Here is a 19,042-nt window from a genome sequence, read left to right as displayed (position 1 = left end):
TAGGTTAAAAGGAAAAGGCTAGGAAGAGTATCACCATGCAATGACTAACCAAAAGAAAGCTGGAGTAGCTATATTAATATCAAAACAGACTTCAGAGCAAGGAAAATTACCGAGGATAAAGAGGGACCCTAAATAATTATAAAAGAATCAATTCACCAAGAGCATATAACATCCTAAACATGTATGCATCTAACAACAAAGCTTCAAAATAAATTTAAAACTGATGGAACTGAAAGGAGAAATAAACCCACAATTATAGAGACTTCAGGATTCCTCTGTTAACTGATAGAACAAATAGCAAGAAAACAAGCAAGGATGCAGAAGTTAACATCACCAACAATCAACTAGGTCTAAATAACATTTATAGAACATTCCACTCAAAAAGAGCAGAATATACATTCTTTTCAAGTAAACATGGAACATTCAAGATAAACCATATGCTGGCCATCAAGCAACACCTAAGCAATTTAAAAAGGTTCCAGTCATACAAACTATGCTCTCTGATTACAATGGCATTAAACTAGAAATAATTAATACAAAAGTATCTGGAAATAACCAAATATTTGATTATATATAATCTATGGGGCAAGGAGGAAGTCTCAAGGAACTAAATCAAAAACACATCCAAATTTGTGGGATGCAGCTAAAGCAATGCTTAGAAGGAAATTCAAAGACTCAAATGTTTATATTAGAGAAGAAGAAGGGTATCAAATTAACAACTTAAATTAGAAAAAGAAAGGATATGTACAACATGATGACTATAGTTAACACTACTGTATGGTATATTTGAAGGTTGTTAAGAGAGTAAAATACAAGGAGTTATCACAAGAAAAAAAAATTTTTCCTCTTTTTTTGTATCTAGAGGTGATGGGTATTAACTAAACTTGTGACAATCATTTCATCACAATATATGAAAGTCAAGTCATTATGCTGTACACCTTAAACTTACCCAGTGCTTATGTCAATTACATCTCAATAAAACTGGGGAGGGGGGAGGGAGGGAGAGCAAAATACATCCAAAACAAGCAGAAGAAAATAGTAAGAGCAGTAATTAATAACACTGAACAGAAAACCCATAGAAGTAAATCAATGGAACCAAGAGCTGGTTCTCTAAAGATAAATAAAACTGATAAACTGACAAATGAAAAAAGAGACAAAAATTATGAATACTAACAATGAAGGAAGAGATATCACTAAACGCTACAGACATTAAAGGGATAATAAGGAAATACTATGAACTCTATGCACACAAATTCAACAACTCCAGTGCAATGGACCAATTCCTTATAAGTCACAATCTACCAAAACTTACCCAGGAAGAAAAACTTTAACTGTCCTCTATTTATTAAAGAAATGGAATAAGTAATTTTAAATCTTCTTAAAAAGAAACCTCCAGGCCCAGATAGAGATTGGCGGGGGAGGGCAGGGGAGTGGGAGCATGCCAAGCTCCCCTGCCAGGAGGTTACTGGTATAACTCCTCGATGGTTCCTGGTATCCCAGGAACCATTTATTCTAATTTTCAGAATACAACAAATCAGTTCCACACATACAGCTGCCTCCCTGAGGGTGTCTTTTCTCTTCTGACTGTACCCACATTTCAGTTTTAAGCAGTGTGAAAACCTGCTCCAATATTCACTAAATAGAGAATTAAAGACAACATTAATCTGTGTTGGAATTTATCCATGAAGCTTAGTTCCTGAGGCACCAAAAGAGCATTATATTTAAAACTGCCACACATGGTCCCCAAAGTGAAGAAAACAAGCTAATCACATCCTGTATAGGAAGATGATGCCATGACCATTGCCACCTCTGAAAGAATATGAGGTAGGAAGGTCACTAGGAGCCCCGCAAGCTCTGTATCACGTGTTGCCCTAATTTCTCTTAGACAGGACACCCTGTAGAAATTGAACGGACACATTCAGAACTCCCAGGTCCAATAACATCCATTAACTACTTTTGCCTCCTGTTCAGCTCCATTTCTTTAAGGGAAGTTATACAGGAGTTTTTCTAGACCATGAAGAAATCTAACTGTTGGCAACATTTTACACAATTGTCTGAGTCTGCCTCATTCTATTTCCAGGCAAACAAATTTCACTGCTCACTGAAACTGTAATATCCATTAGTGGCTTTTTAGATCTGCAATCAAACAAATGTCAAAGACATTACTTAGAAGGTACCAAAAAACCGTCTCCTAGTTTAGAATTTAATCCATGACTCCTATTTCTACTTGGAACCCTGAAATGTTAGAATGAAAAATCCTCTAAATGTAACCTAGGATTACAGCATATCTTGCCTCATGACAGCATATGGGTGATCTCTTATCAGTTCTCGTTTCCATCTAGAAGATAAATGAAGCTACTAAAACCATGCTCCACGGTTATTTCATAAAACAGGCAATCCTCCCTTATCTTTTAAAGACTAGCCTAGGCATTCTATTTTTTTAAATTATTTTATTTATTAATTTTTGGCTGCATTGGGTCTTCGTTGCTGTGCCTGGGCTTTCTCTAGTTGCGGAGAGCAGGGGTTACTTTTCATTGCGGTGCGCGGGCTTCTCATTGCAGTGGCTTCTCTTGTTGCGGAGCACGGGCTCCAGAGCGCAGGCTCAGTAGTTGTGGCGAACGGGCTTAGCTGCTCCGCAGCATGTGGGATCTTCCCGGACCAGGGCTTGAACCCATGTCCCCTGCATTGGTAGACGGATTCTTAACCACTGCGCCACCAGGGAAGCCCTAGCCTAGGCATTCTTGACAAAAGTAGGGGAGGCAAGAAAATGTTTATAAACACAATTCTGATGTCAGACTCTAGAGAAAGCAAACTGTGGGACCTATCATTAGGATACATTAAAACATGGATTTTAATTTATTAGTCCTTTATTGCCTACTTGTAACATTTTCTGGCCTTGTGGATTTACAAACTTATCTCCTCCACTAATAACATCATGTGGATTGCTTTGTCTTCCCCCACTGTAAAGTGTTTAGTACCGCTGTTTACTTTTTAAAATATTAAAGTTAGTAATTCCCTAAAAACATTTTAAACTAGAGTACATCAATTCTTTTAGCTATCTATTTCTTTGTGTATCAGCGGAGGCATCTCTCATTCAGTGTTTATCAGTTTGGCAGCACAGTGGCATGGCGGCACAACATGATCTGAATATGTTCTCTCTCAATGGCTATTTTTCACCCTCTGGCTCTCTGGGTGTCCCCAAAGAAACATTAAACACTGTAAAGTAACGCCATTAGCCCAGTCAGTGTTATCAGAATTGCTTCATACTGAAACTCAGCTCTTAAATGACGGACAGTCATGAAACACTGAGTCACTGTACACTGCTCAAGTTCCAAACTGCAGAGCCTTCTAAGATGCTAACATCATTATTTATTCAGTAGCTGTCTACAACCCCACTTACTACCATCCGGGTGGGGAGCTTGGCAGGGAACTGAAAGTGCAGGAAGAGGCTGAAGTAACAAGAACATTTTCCAGTTATATGTGATTACTGCATCAAGAATACATTATTATTAGCTAAGATACATGTTGCTGGCTTACCCTATTAATAACAATAAAAATTACAATAGCAGCACAACACCATTTGATTTACTGACCTCACTTTACAGAAAAGGAAGTTAGAGGTTAAGGTCTCAAGGTCACACACTCAGCTAAATAGTGGCAAAACTGGGATTTGAACCCAAGTCTAAACTTCAAAGCCCTAATGTTATTCACTACTCGAATATAATACTTCAAGCATTTGAGGGTTATTTGTTGATAAATAGGCAAGGATCCTCATTTGTAGAGAAGCTTGAAGGCAATGTTAGGATGCTCAAAAACAACAACAACAAAATACACACTCAATGGTCAATTGAGAGGCTGTAAATAGATACTACGCTAGTATTTTACTAACATGTGCAGTAAAATACCAACTTAGAGCAATCAGAATCTCTCCCACCAAGCCAAAACTAGTAACTACAATTAAATTTACAAACAGGAAGACCAACCAAATAAACCAGCAAATTTTTCAAACAGTTGCTCCAAACATCCTAGCACATCTACAGTGGATTACGGCAAAGGACAGTCTGTTATTTCTCTCTCACAATAACGGAAAACCTTCATCAAGAATCAGAAACTCGTCCCCAGCGCCCATTACACCTCTACCCTGACACACAGGAGCCTTTCATCCCCCGCTGAAACTGAATCCCTACTCAGTGCTCACTTGAGGAGTGAGGGGTTTCCATTTCACCTACCATCTAACCAGAGCACATGCCCCTGCCCTAATTCCCAAACATCACATCAACCACAATGATAACTACTAACTATGGAGCATTCTCTATATGCCAGGGACTGTGCTGATTACCTCATACCATGAGTCCCTGGGGTACCTCGTCTCACTCCCGAATCACCAATGAGCAAACTGAAATTGTGAGGGCGTCACAGAGCTTTGACAGATCTAGAATTCAAATTTAGGCCTGCCTGACCCAATATATTTAAACATGACCCGACACTGCTTCACTCTATTAAGTCAATAATTATGAAGCACCTACTGAGTCAGGCCCAGAACTACACTTAGGGGGCATAAATAATAATAAGTAAGTTTACAGTCTGGAAGTAGGGACAGATGAACAGATAACTGGCTCAAATACAATTCTGAACAAAGTATTATGACAACAGAGCAAGGGACAATTAACTTTGCCTGGGAGAAGAGTTGGGGCAAGGTTTCACAGATCTGGGACCTAAACAATGTGTAAGACAGTGTCATCTAAGGGAAAAGGAACACCGGGAGATAAAAACTGTATTGTAGGCCAAAATAAAAGCGGGGGGGGGGGGGGGGGTGTTTGATATCTTGGGTGTCTCATTCTCCTTCATTACCACAGTCTAACATGTATTCCAAAGGCCTGCTTCCTCCATCCTTCTCCCCACACCCACCTTGCTAATTTTCATTGGCAAATTTAAGACCCCCTCCTAAGTCTCACAAAAACACAACAAAACACTAAGATTTAGAAATGCTCCTAGAAACGATAAAATAGGGGCTATTTAAACAACCAGTAAAGCAGACAAAGTATTTGGCAACAAACAGCCAAAGAAAGCTAAAATCACATATGGAACACCACAAGGTCACGTCCAATTTCCAAACTAGTCTGTCACAAGACTTGGAAGAACTGTACTTCTCAGGTGGCGAAGCAAAATCCTAAAGGATTTGTCTGTCAACATGGATTCATCATAGTTCGCCTTCTTTATGGAATAGAACATTCAGGCTGAGCACTGGAGTTGAATTCCAGATCTATCTAAAAACTGTGTCACTTAAACCTTTCTTTAACTTATATAACGAATATCCACTTAACAAAGGAGCCAAAAAAAAAAAATCATACAATGCACTGTGTGCGAAAGCACTTCATGAAACAGTCAACTGTTTCATTAACTAAATAAATGAAAAGATTTTTATTGAATGCCCTGGGTGATGGAAATAAAGGAAAAGGATGATTAAGAAATAGTAGGATGGGGCTTCTCTGGTGGCACAGTGGTTAAGAATCCGCCTGCCGATTCAGGGGACACGGATTTGAGCCCTGGTCCAGGAAGATCCCACATGCCGCGGAGCAACTAGGCCCGTGCGCCACAACTACTGAGCCTGCGAGCCACAACTACTGAAGCCCGCGCGCCTAGAGCCCGTGCTCTGCCACAAGAGAAGACACCACAATGAGAAGCCCGCACACCGCAACGAAGAGTGGCCCCCGCTCACCACAACTAGAGAAAGCCCGCGCGCAGCAATGAAGACCCAATGCAACCAAAAATAAATAAATTAAATAAATTTAAAAAAAAAAAGAAAGGAGGTCTAGGAACATTGTTTGTGTTAACCACCCTTGAGAACGACATAGTGTAGGTGGCACAGCCATTTCCTGTCTTGTTTTATGGTAATGTCCACGTGTTCCAAGATGAACTGGTGTCTCTGAACACTTTGAGCACTATAAATCCACGACAGACTGCACTAAGTGAGTCTCTAAGCAGACATTGAACTGCCTGAGATATGAGAACTGAGGACCACACTTTGTTTTCGCAACCACACAGTAAAATAATCAGTAGTGCAACCTGACAAGAAAGAAAAAATGATATTCTGAGCCTAATACTATCTACAAGCTTACCCAGCACGTTAAGGAAAAATCTCAACAGATCGGATACTCCTTATGTTTAAAGAAAACAAATTACACATACCAACTTTTCTCTTCAGTAGAAAGACACTAAACCAGACATGTTGCAGGGATAGAAACATTCCTATTCAAAGTAGCAAGGGCATCCAAGACTATAAAAGAGTATGAGTCACTCTGAACACACAGCCTTCATTCAGCTGCGTAAAGGACCTGTTATGGAAGGTCTGCATTCTGGGCACAGATTAATGCACCTAAGCACCAAAAATAAACCAAGATAGTCCAACTGGGGCTTCCCTGGTGGCATAGTGGTTAAGAATCCGCCTGCCAATGCAGGGGACACAGGTTCGATCCTTGGTCCAGGAAGATCCCACATGCCGCGGAGCAACTAAGCCCGTGCATCACAACTACTGAGCCTGCAATCTAGAGCCCATGAGCCACAACTACTGAGCCCGCGTGCCACAACTACTGAAGCCCGCATGCCTAGAGCCCGTGCTCCACAACAAAGAGAAGCCACCGCAATGAGAAACCCACGCACAGCAACGAAGACCCAATGCAGCCAAAAATAAAATAAATAAATTTATTAAAAAAAAAAAAAGATAGTCCAACTGCAATTCTGAAGGAGTGGAAATACTCTGCTTGGTCCTTGCATACAAAACACTGGCAAGACTTTGGATGAAATTTCAATTCTCAGTTTTAGTGCCACTGTACTTAAATATAGTACTAATTCCCTTCCCAAACAGCATTCCCTTTATATCATTAATTATATAATACATTCTATACTCAACTTATCCCCTTCTCTTCACCCATTCCCCCTTCTCTACCCCAATATGTGCTACTTGTTGATCACACAATCACATTCCCCACCATTCACTTATATCCTTAAAAAAGTCTTTGACTACAAATTCCCCTTTGCCCTGTACATCTGATTCAACTGCTCAACTGTACCCACTCCACTTCCATAATAAAGCTCACTACTTTCCATTACTCTCCACCCCACTTAATTATCTCTCAACTAGACTTCTGTAACTAATTTCCTTCTTGATGGTCTCTATATTGCTACTAAATTAATCCTTTGGAAACACAGGTCTCCATTCCCATGAACAAAAATCTTCAATGGCTCCCCATGCCTACAGATTCAAATTTACTCAAGGCTTTGTGTTAACTGATTCAACCTATTTTTCTAGCCTTTTGGGTTTTTTTTCCTTCATGCAGGTTACACTCAATCTGACAAAAGTTCTTGCCCTCAATTGTGTCTTTGCTTCTCCTTTGCTTCTCCTACTGTTCCTTCATGGCACTGGAAGCTCCACAACAGAAAGAACCATATCTCTTTTGTTCTTCATTATACGTATGCTGCCTAGAACACTGCTTCAAATATCCACTGAATGAATGAAAACCACTCTACTCAAAGCTCAGCTCCAAGGCCATTCTCAACACAGTCCCACCCAAAGCCAGCAAACTGCCTTTCTAAAACTCCCCTGACGTCTTCCGTGACGGTGGGGAGATTTCCCATAACATTACGTGCCAATTTTAAGGTACTTACTATTTCTATCCTATACGTGGCTACTATGAGGCAAATACCCTACCACAAATAACCTTGTCTGACACATTTATGAATCATCTCCTACCATGATGCCTTGCACACAGTTTGAGTATAAAAGGATATACTACTTTGCTGTTATATTCATTCATTCACTCAACATTTAGAGAGCTTACTATGTGCCAGGCACTGTTCTTTGCATTGGGATGCACCAATGAAAAAAGGAAAAAGCCCTGCCCCTATGGAACTTATATTCAGAAAACAGATGGAAGACAATAAGCAAGATAATCTCTGATGGTGGTAAGTGTGGTGAAAATTACAACGGAGGTGATATGATCAATCCTGACTGGAGAAGATACCTACCATAGACAGGATGACAGGAAAATGTAAAGGTTAAAGCTGGTCAAATCATTTGGCCCACTTCCTGGAACTCCAAAGAAAACTACAAAATGAAAGTTTTAGGCGCCGACATTTCAATCACTCAACAGTGGAAAATCATGCCTGTAACCAAAATGTACACATAAGGGTTAATTAAAGCCTGTAACATCCTCTTTTTAAAAAAAAAAAAAAAATATTTTTAAGATAAGGGTAGATGCTGGTTCCTTGGATTGAGAGAGGAAGGGATCAGGAATTCCGTCTTGAACTGACTGAACGTGAGTTGCCTATTAGCCATCAAAGTAGGTAAATCAAGTAGACTACACGAGACCACTCAGTATGTACAGCGTGATCCCATCAATGTTGTCAAGAAAGCATATACTGGGCATTATGCTAAGTGAAATAAGTGAGACAGAGAAAGACTCATATATGGAATCTAAAACAAAACACAAAAAATCCCAACTCATAGCTGGAGAACAGATTGGGGCTGGAATAGGTGAAAGGAGATCAAAAGGTACAAACTTCCTGTTACAAAATACATACATAAGTCATGAGATGTAATGTACAGAAAAGTGACTACAGTTAAGAATACTGTATTGTATATTTGCAGTTACTAAGAGAGTAATCATCACAAGAAAAAAAATTCTAACTATGTATGGTAGTGATGTCAACTGGAATTACTGTAGTGATTATTTCACAGTATATACAAACATAGAATCATGTTATACAACTAAAATTAATATAATATTATATGTCAAATACATCAATTTTTTAAAAGCCAATATTTTGGGGCTTCCCTGCTGGCACGGTGGTTGAGAATCCGCCTGCCAATGCAGGGGACATGGGTTCGAGCCCTGGTCTGGGAAGATCCCACATGCCGCGGAGCAACTAGGCCCGTGAGCCACAACTGCTGAGCCTGTGCGTCTGGAGCCTGTGCTCCGCAACAAGAGAGGCCGCGATAGTGAGAGGCCCGCACACCGCGATGAAGAGTGGCCCCCGCTTGCCACCACTAGAGAAAGCCCTCGCACAGAAACGAAGACCCAACACAGCCAAAAATAAATAAATAAAATGAAAAAAAAAAAAAAGCCGATATTTGTATATATAAAGGGAGAGGAAAAAATTTGAAGGATATACAGCTTAATATTAATAGTGATTAAATCTTAATGGTATTAAAGATTATTTTTTCCAATCTGTATATCCACACTATTTTTTTAAACAATATGGATTTTGTGTATTTTTTTAAACGTTTTAAGTTTTTTAATTCAGCCACTGAATGAAGAAATAATAAGATCAAAATAAGGAAACCAACAGCTACTGGAGTGAAACAGGTAGATTTTAGAGGGAGAAAAAAGTCAATTTCCTCCACTTCCCAGTTTTTCCTCTGATAGAAACTATTCAGAAATGATCAAATCTATATATTTGTGTTAAACCATTCTCCAGACAAAATGAGCTTTCAAGAAAAAAGTAAAGAAAAAGTAGCCTAGTGATGAGTGTCTAAACCAGACCTTAAGCCACCTTAAGAGAGGAAACTGCCAAAAGCCCTTTCCGGCCCAGCCTGCATGCAGTCTGCAGAGCCCACTTCTCATCTAGGGGAACAGGCCAACACAGACACAGCACAGTGCCTGCTGGGGCTTGCAAATTTACAGCTGTCAACAGTGACTAAAATCCACCTGGATCTTAAATCCTGGTTTAAAGATTACAACAAACACACACAAAAAGCACTACTATGGTCTAATACAAATTTTAAAATTTCATCTGAGCATACATTTGTACAGGACACCTGAATTCTAGAGGGCAGGTACTACTCAAAAGGATCACTCTTTTCTTCCTGTTGGGATCAGTCTACCTTTCCACCTCTTAAATAAAGCAGCAAACCACCTCAGTTTTTCTTCTGGCAAGAGGCTGGAATCTTATAACTGGCATTTTTTACTGGAGCCTTTATACTTTCATTTTATTCTCTGATCTATGAGTAAGAGTTCCAATTCCAGGTATAGGAAAGCACCACTAAATTCTCAAACAATAAGGTTGTCAGTGCTTATTCACTCTTCACAAGCATCAAAACCAAAAAGAGAAGTTAAATGACTTGCCCACAGTCCTGCCATTAGTCAGTGGTGGGACAAACAAAAGAACAACTCATATTTCCAATTCCCTGTAAATTCTTTCCATAACAAATAATACAATTATACACACACACACACACACACACACTGTCCAAGGAGAAGTACGTAAGTCTACTAACCTCATTTTCTAAAAGGAAGAATTATATGAGTAGGTCCATCAAAAACAACTAGCCTATCCAGGAGGCTACAACATTTTTTCTACCAGCCCATCTCAGCTATCAAAAAAATTCAACATGATAAAATATAACGTGCTCAAAACTTTTCCAAGAATTAAACAAAACTAAACCTTACTTCCTAAACAAAAGCTACAAATATTTAAATATAATTAAGAGAAATCTAAACGATAATTGAGCATAAAGGCTGATGATTACATCAAACGTTACTCCTGACACATAACAGTTACCATTTAGCGCGCTCTCTATGCCTCTGTGCCAGGCACAGTGCTAAGCACTTTACATGCATTCATGTCATTCTGAAAACCACTCCAGGAGGCAGTTCTTTGACCATCTAGATTTTACAGAGGAGGAAAAAATGAAACACACAGATGCTAATACAAGTGATATATAGCCAAGTCAATACTCAAATCCAAATCTGTCAGACTCCAAAACTCTCATTCCTAACATTATGCTACACTTTGCATACTGAAATATGAATATGGATTCATAAAGACATTTGTTCTTAATTTTATATTTTAAATGTAATATTTGTCCATTGGAAAATACATGTTAGCACCTAGTATATGCCAGAAACTGTTTAAGACACTTGGAACACATCAGTGAACAAAAAAGAGAGAACTCCCTGCTCTCAAGGAGATCACATTATGGTAACCCAGCAGCTAACACATGCCTTATTCTGATCACCGCTCAGTGTTTTACAAGTATAAACCCATAATAACTCCATGACATACAAACTACTATTATTCCCATTTTACAAGTAAGGAAGCAGATACTGAGTGGTTAAATAACTTGCCAAAAATAGCACAGGTGTTAAGAGTCAGGATCTGGACCTAAACAGTCTGGCTTTCAACTCCCAACCTCCATGCATTCTAATTCATGTAGCCACTTGTATGTATTCCAAATAAACTCAACCATACCACATTCACATACCAACTAATTCAGGCTCAAAATACATTCTTACAGTAACACTATTTTGGTAGATGCCTAAGTAACTGTCATCAAGTAAATTGATACAAAAGACATTTTTAGAATCATTTTGCCAATCATCATTCAATTTTTTTTTAACAAATGATTACTTTTCTAGCCCAGCTTAGGAGGAAAGGCCTCAATTTTCAAGAGAAGTGTCACTACTTAGATACCTGAATCCTAAAATTATTTTGCCAGTATTATAATTTTTTAAAAATACAGTATTCTTAAAGACAATTTCTAAATGAACCCTAAAGCTTTACTAATATTTTAATTTTTTAAAAAAGTTTCTGTCAGGATATGAAATAAGAATCTTATTCTATTATATAAAATTGGGCAAACTATGAAATCAGATCCAAAAACAAGATCCAATATCTAATTTAGGAAACAATATAACGGGACTTCCCTGGTGGCAAAGTGGTTAAGAATCCGCCTGCCAATGCAGGGGACACAGGTTCGAGCCCTGGTCTGGCAAGATCCCACATGCCACGGAGCAACTGAGTCCGTGCGCCACAACTACTGAGCCTGCACTCTAGAGCCTGCGAGCCACAACTACTGAAGCCCACATGCCTAGAGCCCGTGCTCCACAACAAGAGAAGCACCACAATGAGAAGCCCACGCACTGCAATGAAGAGTAGCCCCTGCTCACTGCAACTAGAGAAAGCCCGGGCGCAGCAACGAAGACCCAACACGACCAAAAATAAATAAATAAAATAAATAAATTTATTAAAAACAAAAAACCAATGTAACCTTTAAAAAAATAGCACAATAGAATGTAAGACTTGTGGTTTTTACTTTGAAGAAAGAAATTAACTCAAATCACTCCATTACAGATTTCAATTTTGGTTTGTCCTGTCTCAGAAAAACTAAATGCCTTAAATTATTGTTTGATTTTGACCTATGCAGCAGACAGGTTAATATTTTTTTCCTTTGTTTTTTTCATACAAGAGCTCAAAAGACATGAATCAACTTTTACAAGTGTAAGTGATACTCAAGTTATAAACTTAAAAATTTCATACGCTATAGCTTCAAAAAGTGGTCTACCTGGCAAACTTTCTTAGACTCTGGTTTAGGAAAAATTGCTTTTAATACACCCCCCCCCCCCGCAAAAAAAAACTGAGCAGCATCCCACTATAACAGGGCAAGATTAGGTAAGGACTGCACGGAAACATGCCGTAATTCTGGAACACAAACCCCTAATGCAACCCACCAGGAAGTTTAAAACAAATTAGGCTGTGATAGCTAAAGGGGATGAGCTGTATTTATAAGGCTTGCCTGCAAAGTTCAGTAAAAAGAAAATTGAAAAAGGAATTATGTTCTCTATAGTCGCAGTCTTAGCAGTTGCTGAAGCATAAATAGGTACTTCTTAAAACATTAAACAAAGAAACAGAGCAATTATCTGATAGGATAGTTTAAAAATACTGCTGGTTAACTTTACCTTACCGACAAAACTAAGTATGCCCTAAAAATACCACAGGACAAAGTGCTTAAATGAAGTCCAAGTTTTGTTCAGAAGACCTTCTCAGTAGGAATGCATACTTTCTGGAAAGCAATTTGGCCATTCGACATGAAATATGTTCATACCCTTGACCCAGTGATGCCAACTCTGGAACCCATCCTCAGGAAATGCAGATCAAACTGATGTACAACAGCAAAACCCTGGAAACCACTCAACTGTCCAATAATGAGGAAATGATCAAATATATTATGATATATCCACAAGATATGCTATAACAGGATAAATTATGAAGAAATTAAAGATGGTTTTAGACACAGAAAAATGTGTACACTGTAATTAAAAGAAAACAAACCAGGATACAAACATTATAAACAGTATCTCAAGACTTTTTTAGCCATTTAGATATATACTGTTTTTTTAAAAAAATGAAAAGGAAATACTCTGGTATGCTGACAGTAGTTAACCTTGGATGGTGGAGATAACAAGTGGTTTCTTCTATTTTATAGTATTCTTTTCAAATTTCTACTAATGACCCTGTGCTATTTTGATAACTAGGAAAAAAAAGATCTTCTAAAAATAATATGTAAATAACTATTCTTTAATAGGTGCAATGCATTTCATATCCATGTTCACTGACATTCCACTTTACCTCTGAGAAACGTAGTGCTTTAAGCTGTGAAATATCCTCTAAGTTAGTAATTTAAAGTGCCTAATGCACTATTAACAGCTTCTTAAGGAGAACATTTTGCTTTGAGATTCTAAGCCTGCATGGAAAACACAATGGGAAAGAGGAAGGGGGTAAAGAACTTTGAAGAAATGCTCCTTGGCAGGGTGCCTCCTGTTCCACAACTCTGAATCTGTATCTGAAGATGACCTCACTGGAAGGCCAGCTCCTACAGTCAAGTTTCAGATTTGCTAAACTTTACAGGTGACCATGTTTTCTTTAAAAACTATTTTTGCTCTTCTTACCCCAAAGTAATTCAATAAGAAGCACTCTGATCACAGAACTATTTCTGCTCTTAAAAGATATTAAATGTAGTTCAATAACCCAACAATGCCTGTTAGCCAGTTATTTAAATGTCCAAACACAGTATTATAATATTCCACTACTGCTACTTTCCATAGATTATCATTCTTTCCTCTAATTCATGTCCTCAAATACACACACACACAAACACTGTGTGTGTGTGTATATTCCTCAAACGTTAGTCAATATGCTTAAGAAGGTTGGATCTAAAATGCTATCCAGATTTGTAAGAGGAGTATATTTACATTCAAAAAAGATGTTTAAAGGATTAAGAGCTCCCAATTCACAGCTCTATGGTTCTAACCTCAGGTAGATCTACAGAGGCAGATAAGTAGAAAGTGCACTGGCCCTGGGTTCTAATTTTATCTCTGCTACTAATTAGCCTTAGGAATTTCGCTTAACCTTTCTGGATTTCCTAGCTACATCTATAAAATGAGGGTAAAATTAGACCACTTAATTAAGGTTTTTACAAACTCTTAAAAAAATTATTCTAGGCCCAGATTTCTACAATCTTTCCAAATATCTCCTTTTCCTAATTCTCAGCAGTAATAAACTTTTCCTTGGATTAACCTTTCAGCTATCGACACTTCACAAAAATGTAGACAAATTTTTATAATACTACTAATTTCAAATATACACAATGTCTATAAAACTTATCCCATAACATTTTGGTAAATCCTATTAAACATTTCTTCATAAGTATCCTATAATCCATCTAAGGGTCTCAGTTAAAAATAAAGATTACTCAACATATATTACACATACAAGACACGTGCTTTATTATGTAATAACTGCCATAATACTTAGCAATGGGCTGTATTTCATTTCCTAACACTAATCAAAAAAATTAAAGACTAGAGGTGTTTCTTAATGTTCCAAACAAAGAGAACACTATGTATATTAGGTGTCTCTACATAAAACATTAGATAACATGAAGTATCATTTGGGGTTTGAAACCATAAGAATATGAATTTGAGGACTGAAACTCTCCGTAAGCAAACTGCCTAATTTCAGAATGGACCAAACCCTGCATATAAGTAACTCAGCTTCACAAACCTTTTGAGTAAGTTAAATGACATCACTCAAAGTTTTCTTAACTTTTAAGGCAGGAAATACAGACACATTTTAATTAGATGTTTACAAAAAGTTGATTTTTACCTAAGAAAATTGGCTTCACCTGAAGCTTTTCCCACCTGGAAAGTTACTTGTTGAATTTGAGAAATAAACGGCCAACTTTCTAAAGTAACACATAGTATTCAATGGGCTGAATTTCTGAGTCTATAAATCAAACACTTTATACAAAGAATAATGCAGTTGATTTTTTTTTAAGATAAAGCGAAATTTACTATTTTGGACACACTGTTTCTATCTAAAACTCTGTAAATTCACTTTTAATTACTAACTTTTTCCTCAACCTCAATATATTCTATAAGAACCACAGATTAGGTTAGAGTCTGAGGTTTAAAAAAAGGCATGAAATTTACTGACGTCTCTTTTTTCCAGCATCTTAAAGGCCACGGGCAATTACTGTCACGATTTTTTCTTAACAGAACCTACCCACATCATATCATTCAAAAAGAATGGTATAGGGAATTCCCTGGCGGTCCAGGGGTTAGGACTCAGAGCTCTCACTGCCAAAGATCCAGGTTCAATCCCTGGTCGGGGAACTAAGATTCCCCAAGTCGCATCGCGTGGCCAAAACAAAACGCAACGAAGAGTCTAACGTTAAAATAATAGTTCACTTTGAGTTCAACAGCTTTCCAGATGTTAAAATAATCTAATGCAAAAAAGGGGGGAAGAGGAAGGACATGATGTGATTACTTGCCACAATCTAGGAATCCACTACCGCACTCCACATTTGGATACATACACAAATTCAAAGACAGAAATGACCCCAGCTAATTCCTTTCTGAATATTTTTCAAAATATCGTTTCTGCATTAAACGAGTGTACCCACTACAAATAATAACAGCAGTTACCATTTATCTAACCCCTTCTATAGGCAGGCATGATGTGAGTCACTTAACATCTGTCATTTCATGTACTCACAGCAACTCTGTAAGAAACCTATTATTATCTCCTCTTGATAGATGAGAAATCAAGGACTGAAAGAGGATACAAGGCTGCTAAGTGGCAGAGCCAGACTGCAAACCCAGGGATGCTTGACTTCAAAGTTCATGCTCATTATATTAAGCTACACTGCCTACTGAAAACATAAGCATGAAAATCAAGCTTGTATTTTTAGAAGTTCCTCAAAGATTTACTAAACTTTTTTTAGGTTTCCCAAGAATAACTACTTCTCTGCAACACACAAGACTGACTGTAATAATACACCTATATACACAATAAATTAATTCAGTTTTGTCAAAAAGATAGAATTTAGGAGGAGACACCAATTCTTATCTCAAAGGAATACCAGAAAATTTACAGTTAAATGAGCTCAGCTGCACTCAGGCTGATCTTTTCCACATCATATAAAAGTTCGAATATGGATACTTAGCCCGACGTTTTTCCTTACTAATTTTAGTGGTATTAGATACACATTCCACTTTTCTATGACTGTTGAAAAAATTGTTATCTCAAGCACCCCCCCAATCATATTATACAAAAAGAGCCAAAAAAGTAGGCAAATTTTCTTTAGGTTTATATGCAACATTCCTCAAAGGAAGTCTGGATTTCTGCTGATCTCTATTTCTCCAAGTCTTACTCATTCCTGTTGCTCTATAACTGCAAGGACTAAGAGTCACAAGTTACACAAGTTGTGTTCTCCAACAAGGAAGGCGTGTTTGAATAATTCCAGTAACCCAACCAGTTGGACAGCTAGTCGCCTATTTTTTCACCCATCATCTAAACGGTGGAGGAACTGCTGCCATCTCTCTTTGGAGTAGCTGGACAAGCACAAGCCCGTATCAGCTAAGACTTGAGTCACAACAACTCCTGGTCTGTAAATAAAGATTGATGAGAATCTTTCGCTCTTATTCCTTCCCCAGCCAACCAAACAAGCAAAATTGAATCATCCTCCTTCCCCTCAATCACTGCTGAATAAACACCACATTGTGTATGGGTTCCCAGGGCAATTTCCCTCCCAGACACCCATTTCCTGGGCGTGGAATAAACTATGTTCCTGCCCAGACCCTTCCCCTCCCTTCATTTAAGAAGCACCAACACAAAAGACCACCCCCGCTTTTTCAACGTAGTTAACTTAACTTTACGCTGGCTGCAGATCTTACCCCCTAGATGAGGACATTTAGCTCTAGAAATGCAGAGACCCCCTCACTGCTCGGCTTAATAAAAGCTGTGCATTTATAAATCAATTATACTTCAATTAGATAAATAAAGTATAGAATAAAGTAATATAAAATAAAAGCTGTGCACTACTTTGGACTAGCTGGAAATGTCTCTCCCCAGCTTTACCGGTGAGCGCAGCACAATCAACTTGATCTTGGCCCCTCGGGAAACGGGTGAAAACCAGTAACTGCATTACAGCGGAGAAGCTGCCCACAGAATTCAGGAAATGAGTCCCCACCGGTCCCCTGCTTTCCTACATCGGAGCTCTTCGTCCCGAGTGGCTAGTTGAGAGGATCTCAATTTTTATGCTTTCTCACGGGACACACGGACTCGCCAAATCCCACCCTTCAGGAAAGTGACAAGCTGGAGTTAACCCTTCCGCTGCCCTCACAGACCAAACCCGAAGGAAACCCCAATCCCCCAAGCGCCTTAAACATGTGACAAGCCCAATTCCACCCTTTCCAAACCCCGGCCGCGATAAGAACACGGCGCTTGGAAGAAGACAACTAAATGGAATTAACCCTTCAGCTGCCGATCTCAGCGCTACACTTCAGCCACCAACACACGCGAAGCTCCAAGTCCTGACCCTAGGGGAGGTGACAAGCACCGCTACTCCCTCCCCCAATACACGCACACTCCCAAGAGCCCCGCCGCGCTGAGAGGACTCTCAAGCCGGGCCTGCGGGCGGACCCCGCGCCGGACTCGCGGGCTGCGGCGCCCCGGGCGGGTGAGCGGGAGGGCACTCACCGCGATGACATTGACGAAGGTGGTCTTGCCCGAGTACTGCAGCCCTACGAGCGTCAGCTCCATCTCCTCCTTCCAGAAGAGCGAGCGGAACCAGTCCAGCAGGCGGGAGATGAGAGCCAGCATGATGGCGGCCGGGAGGGAGGACGGATAGGCGAGCGGGCAGGCAGCGGCGGCGACAACCTCCACACAAGTGGGCCTCGGCTCGGACCCCCCAAACGGCTCCTCGGGACCCCGGCGCGACGCTGGCGGGCACGGGCTGGCAGCGGCGGCGGCCGAAGCCAGGAAGCCGAACGGGTCATATGACTCGCCCTACCCCCCACGCTCGTCCCCGCGCTGCCGTCTGCGCCCACGGCAAGAGCGGCGGGCCCCCACCCCCAACCCCACGGCCAGGCGCGCCCGCCGCCCACAGCGCCACCTGGTGGGGCCTCCGTGCAGCACCGCGTACCTGCGAGCCGCCCTTGGGCTCCTTTCCTACTACACTCCTTGGCTCATTCATATTGGTTCATTCATCTTTCATCCTCTCTACAATTGTTTATTGACAGTCCGCTCTGTGCAGAAAGACTTCAATACTCTGGGGATACAGCATGGAAATCCCTGTCGTACATAACAAAAGATGGAAGCCACAAGTATTTATCAGTAGGGAAGTGAAAACCCTAGTATGTTCCCAAAAGGGAATACTGTACAGCTGTTTAAAAAAGAATGAGAAAGTTCTATATAAACTGATATGGGATGATGTCCAGGAAATATTTTGAAGGAACATAAATGCAAGGGGCCAACTCTGTATTAAATGACATCTTCAGTATAAGATGGGAAAACAAGAATATATATGTACATATATACAAATATGTATTGTAGTTGCATAAAGAGATACTGGGAGACTAGTGAAAATGGTTTTCTACGGGGGTCAGGGAAACTGGATAGTCAGAGGCAGAAATGGGAACGAGCCTTCTCTGGATATCTTTTTATATCATTTTCACTTTCAACCATGTAAATGAGTCACCTGTTCAAAACTTTAATTTAACTAAAAAGTACATTAAAATATCTGCAAGGTTTTCAAATTTTAAAAAATCCCTTCCCCTGAAGAGCTTACATTCCAGCGGGGAGACATGTAACATAATAAACAAATAAATATAAGATATAATGCCATATAGTACTGAGCATTATAAAGAAAACTGAACAAGAGGATACAGGAGTGGCCCCTGTTCTAGGGGTTAGGGTCAGA

The 19,042-nt window shown here is 39.5% G+C and overlaps 1 protein-coding gene across 1 annotated transcript in view; it reads right to left on the bottom strand.

Annotated features, from left to right (window-relative positions):
- ARL8B (ADP ribosylation factor like GTPase 8B) overlaps nucleotides 1-18,156 on the bottom strand; it is a 61,478-nt gene extending 43,322 nt beyond the window's left edge. Inside the window, 3 exon segments of the mRNA XM_059940231.1 lie at nucleotides 17,821-18,000; nucleotides 18,002-18,034; nucleotides 18,036-18,156. Coding sequence (XP_059796214.1) covers nucleotides 17,821-18,000; nucleotides 18,002-18,034; nucleotides 18,036-18,119 — 297 coding nt within the window. The 5' untranslated portion in view covers nucleotides 18,120-18,156.
- Nucleotides 18,157-19,042: the final 886 nt, after the last annotated feature.

This window comes from Balaenoptera ricei, chromosome 11 (genome assembly GCF_028023285.1).
Source record: "Balaenoptera ricei isolate mBalRic1 chromosome 11, mBalRic1.hap2, whole genome shotgun sequence".
NCBI lineage: Eukaryota > Metazoa > Chordata > Mammalia > Artiodactyla > Balaenopteridae > Balaenoptera > Balaenoptera ricei.
This window is presented reverse-complemented; position numbering and strand designations above follow the sequence as displayed.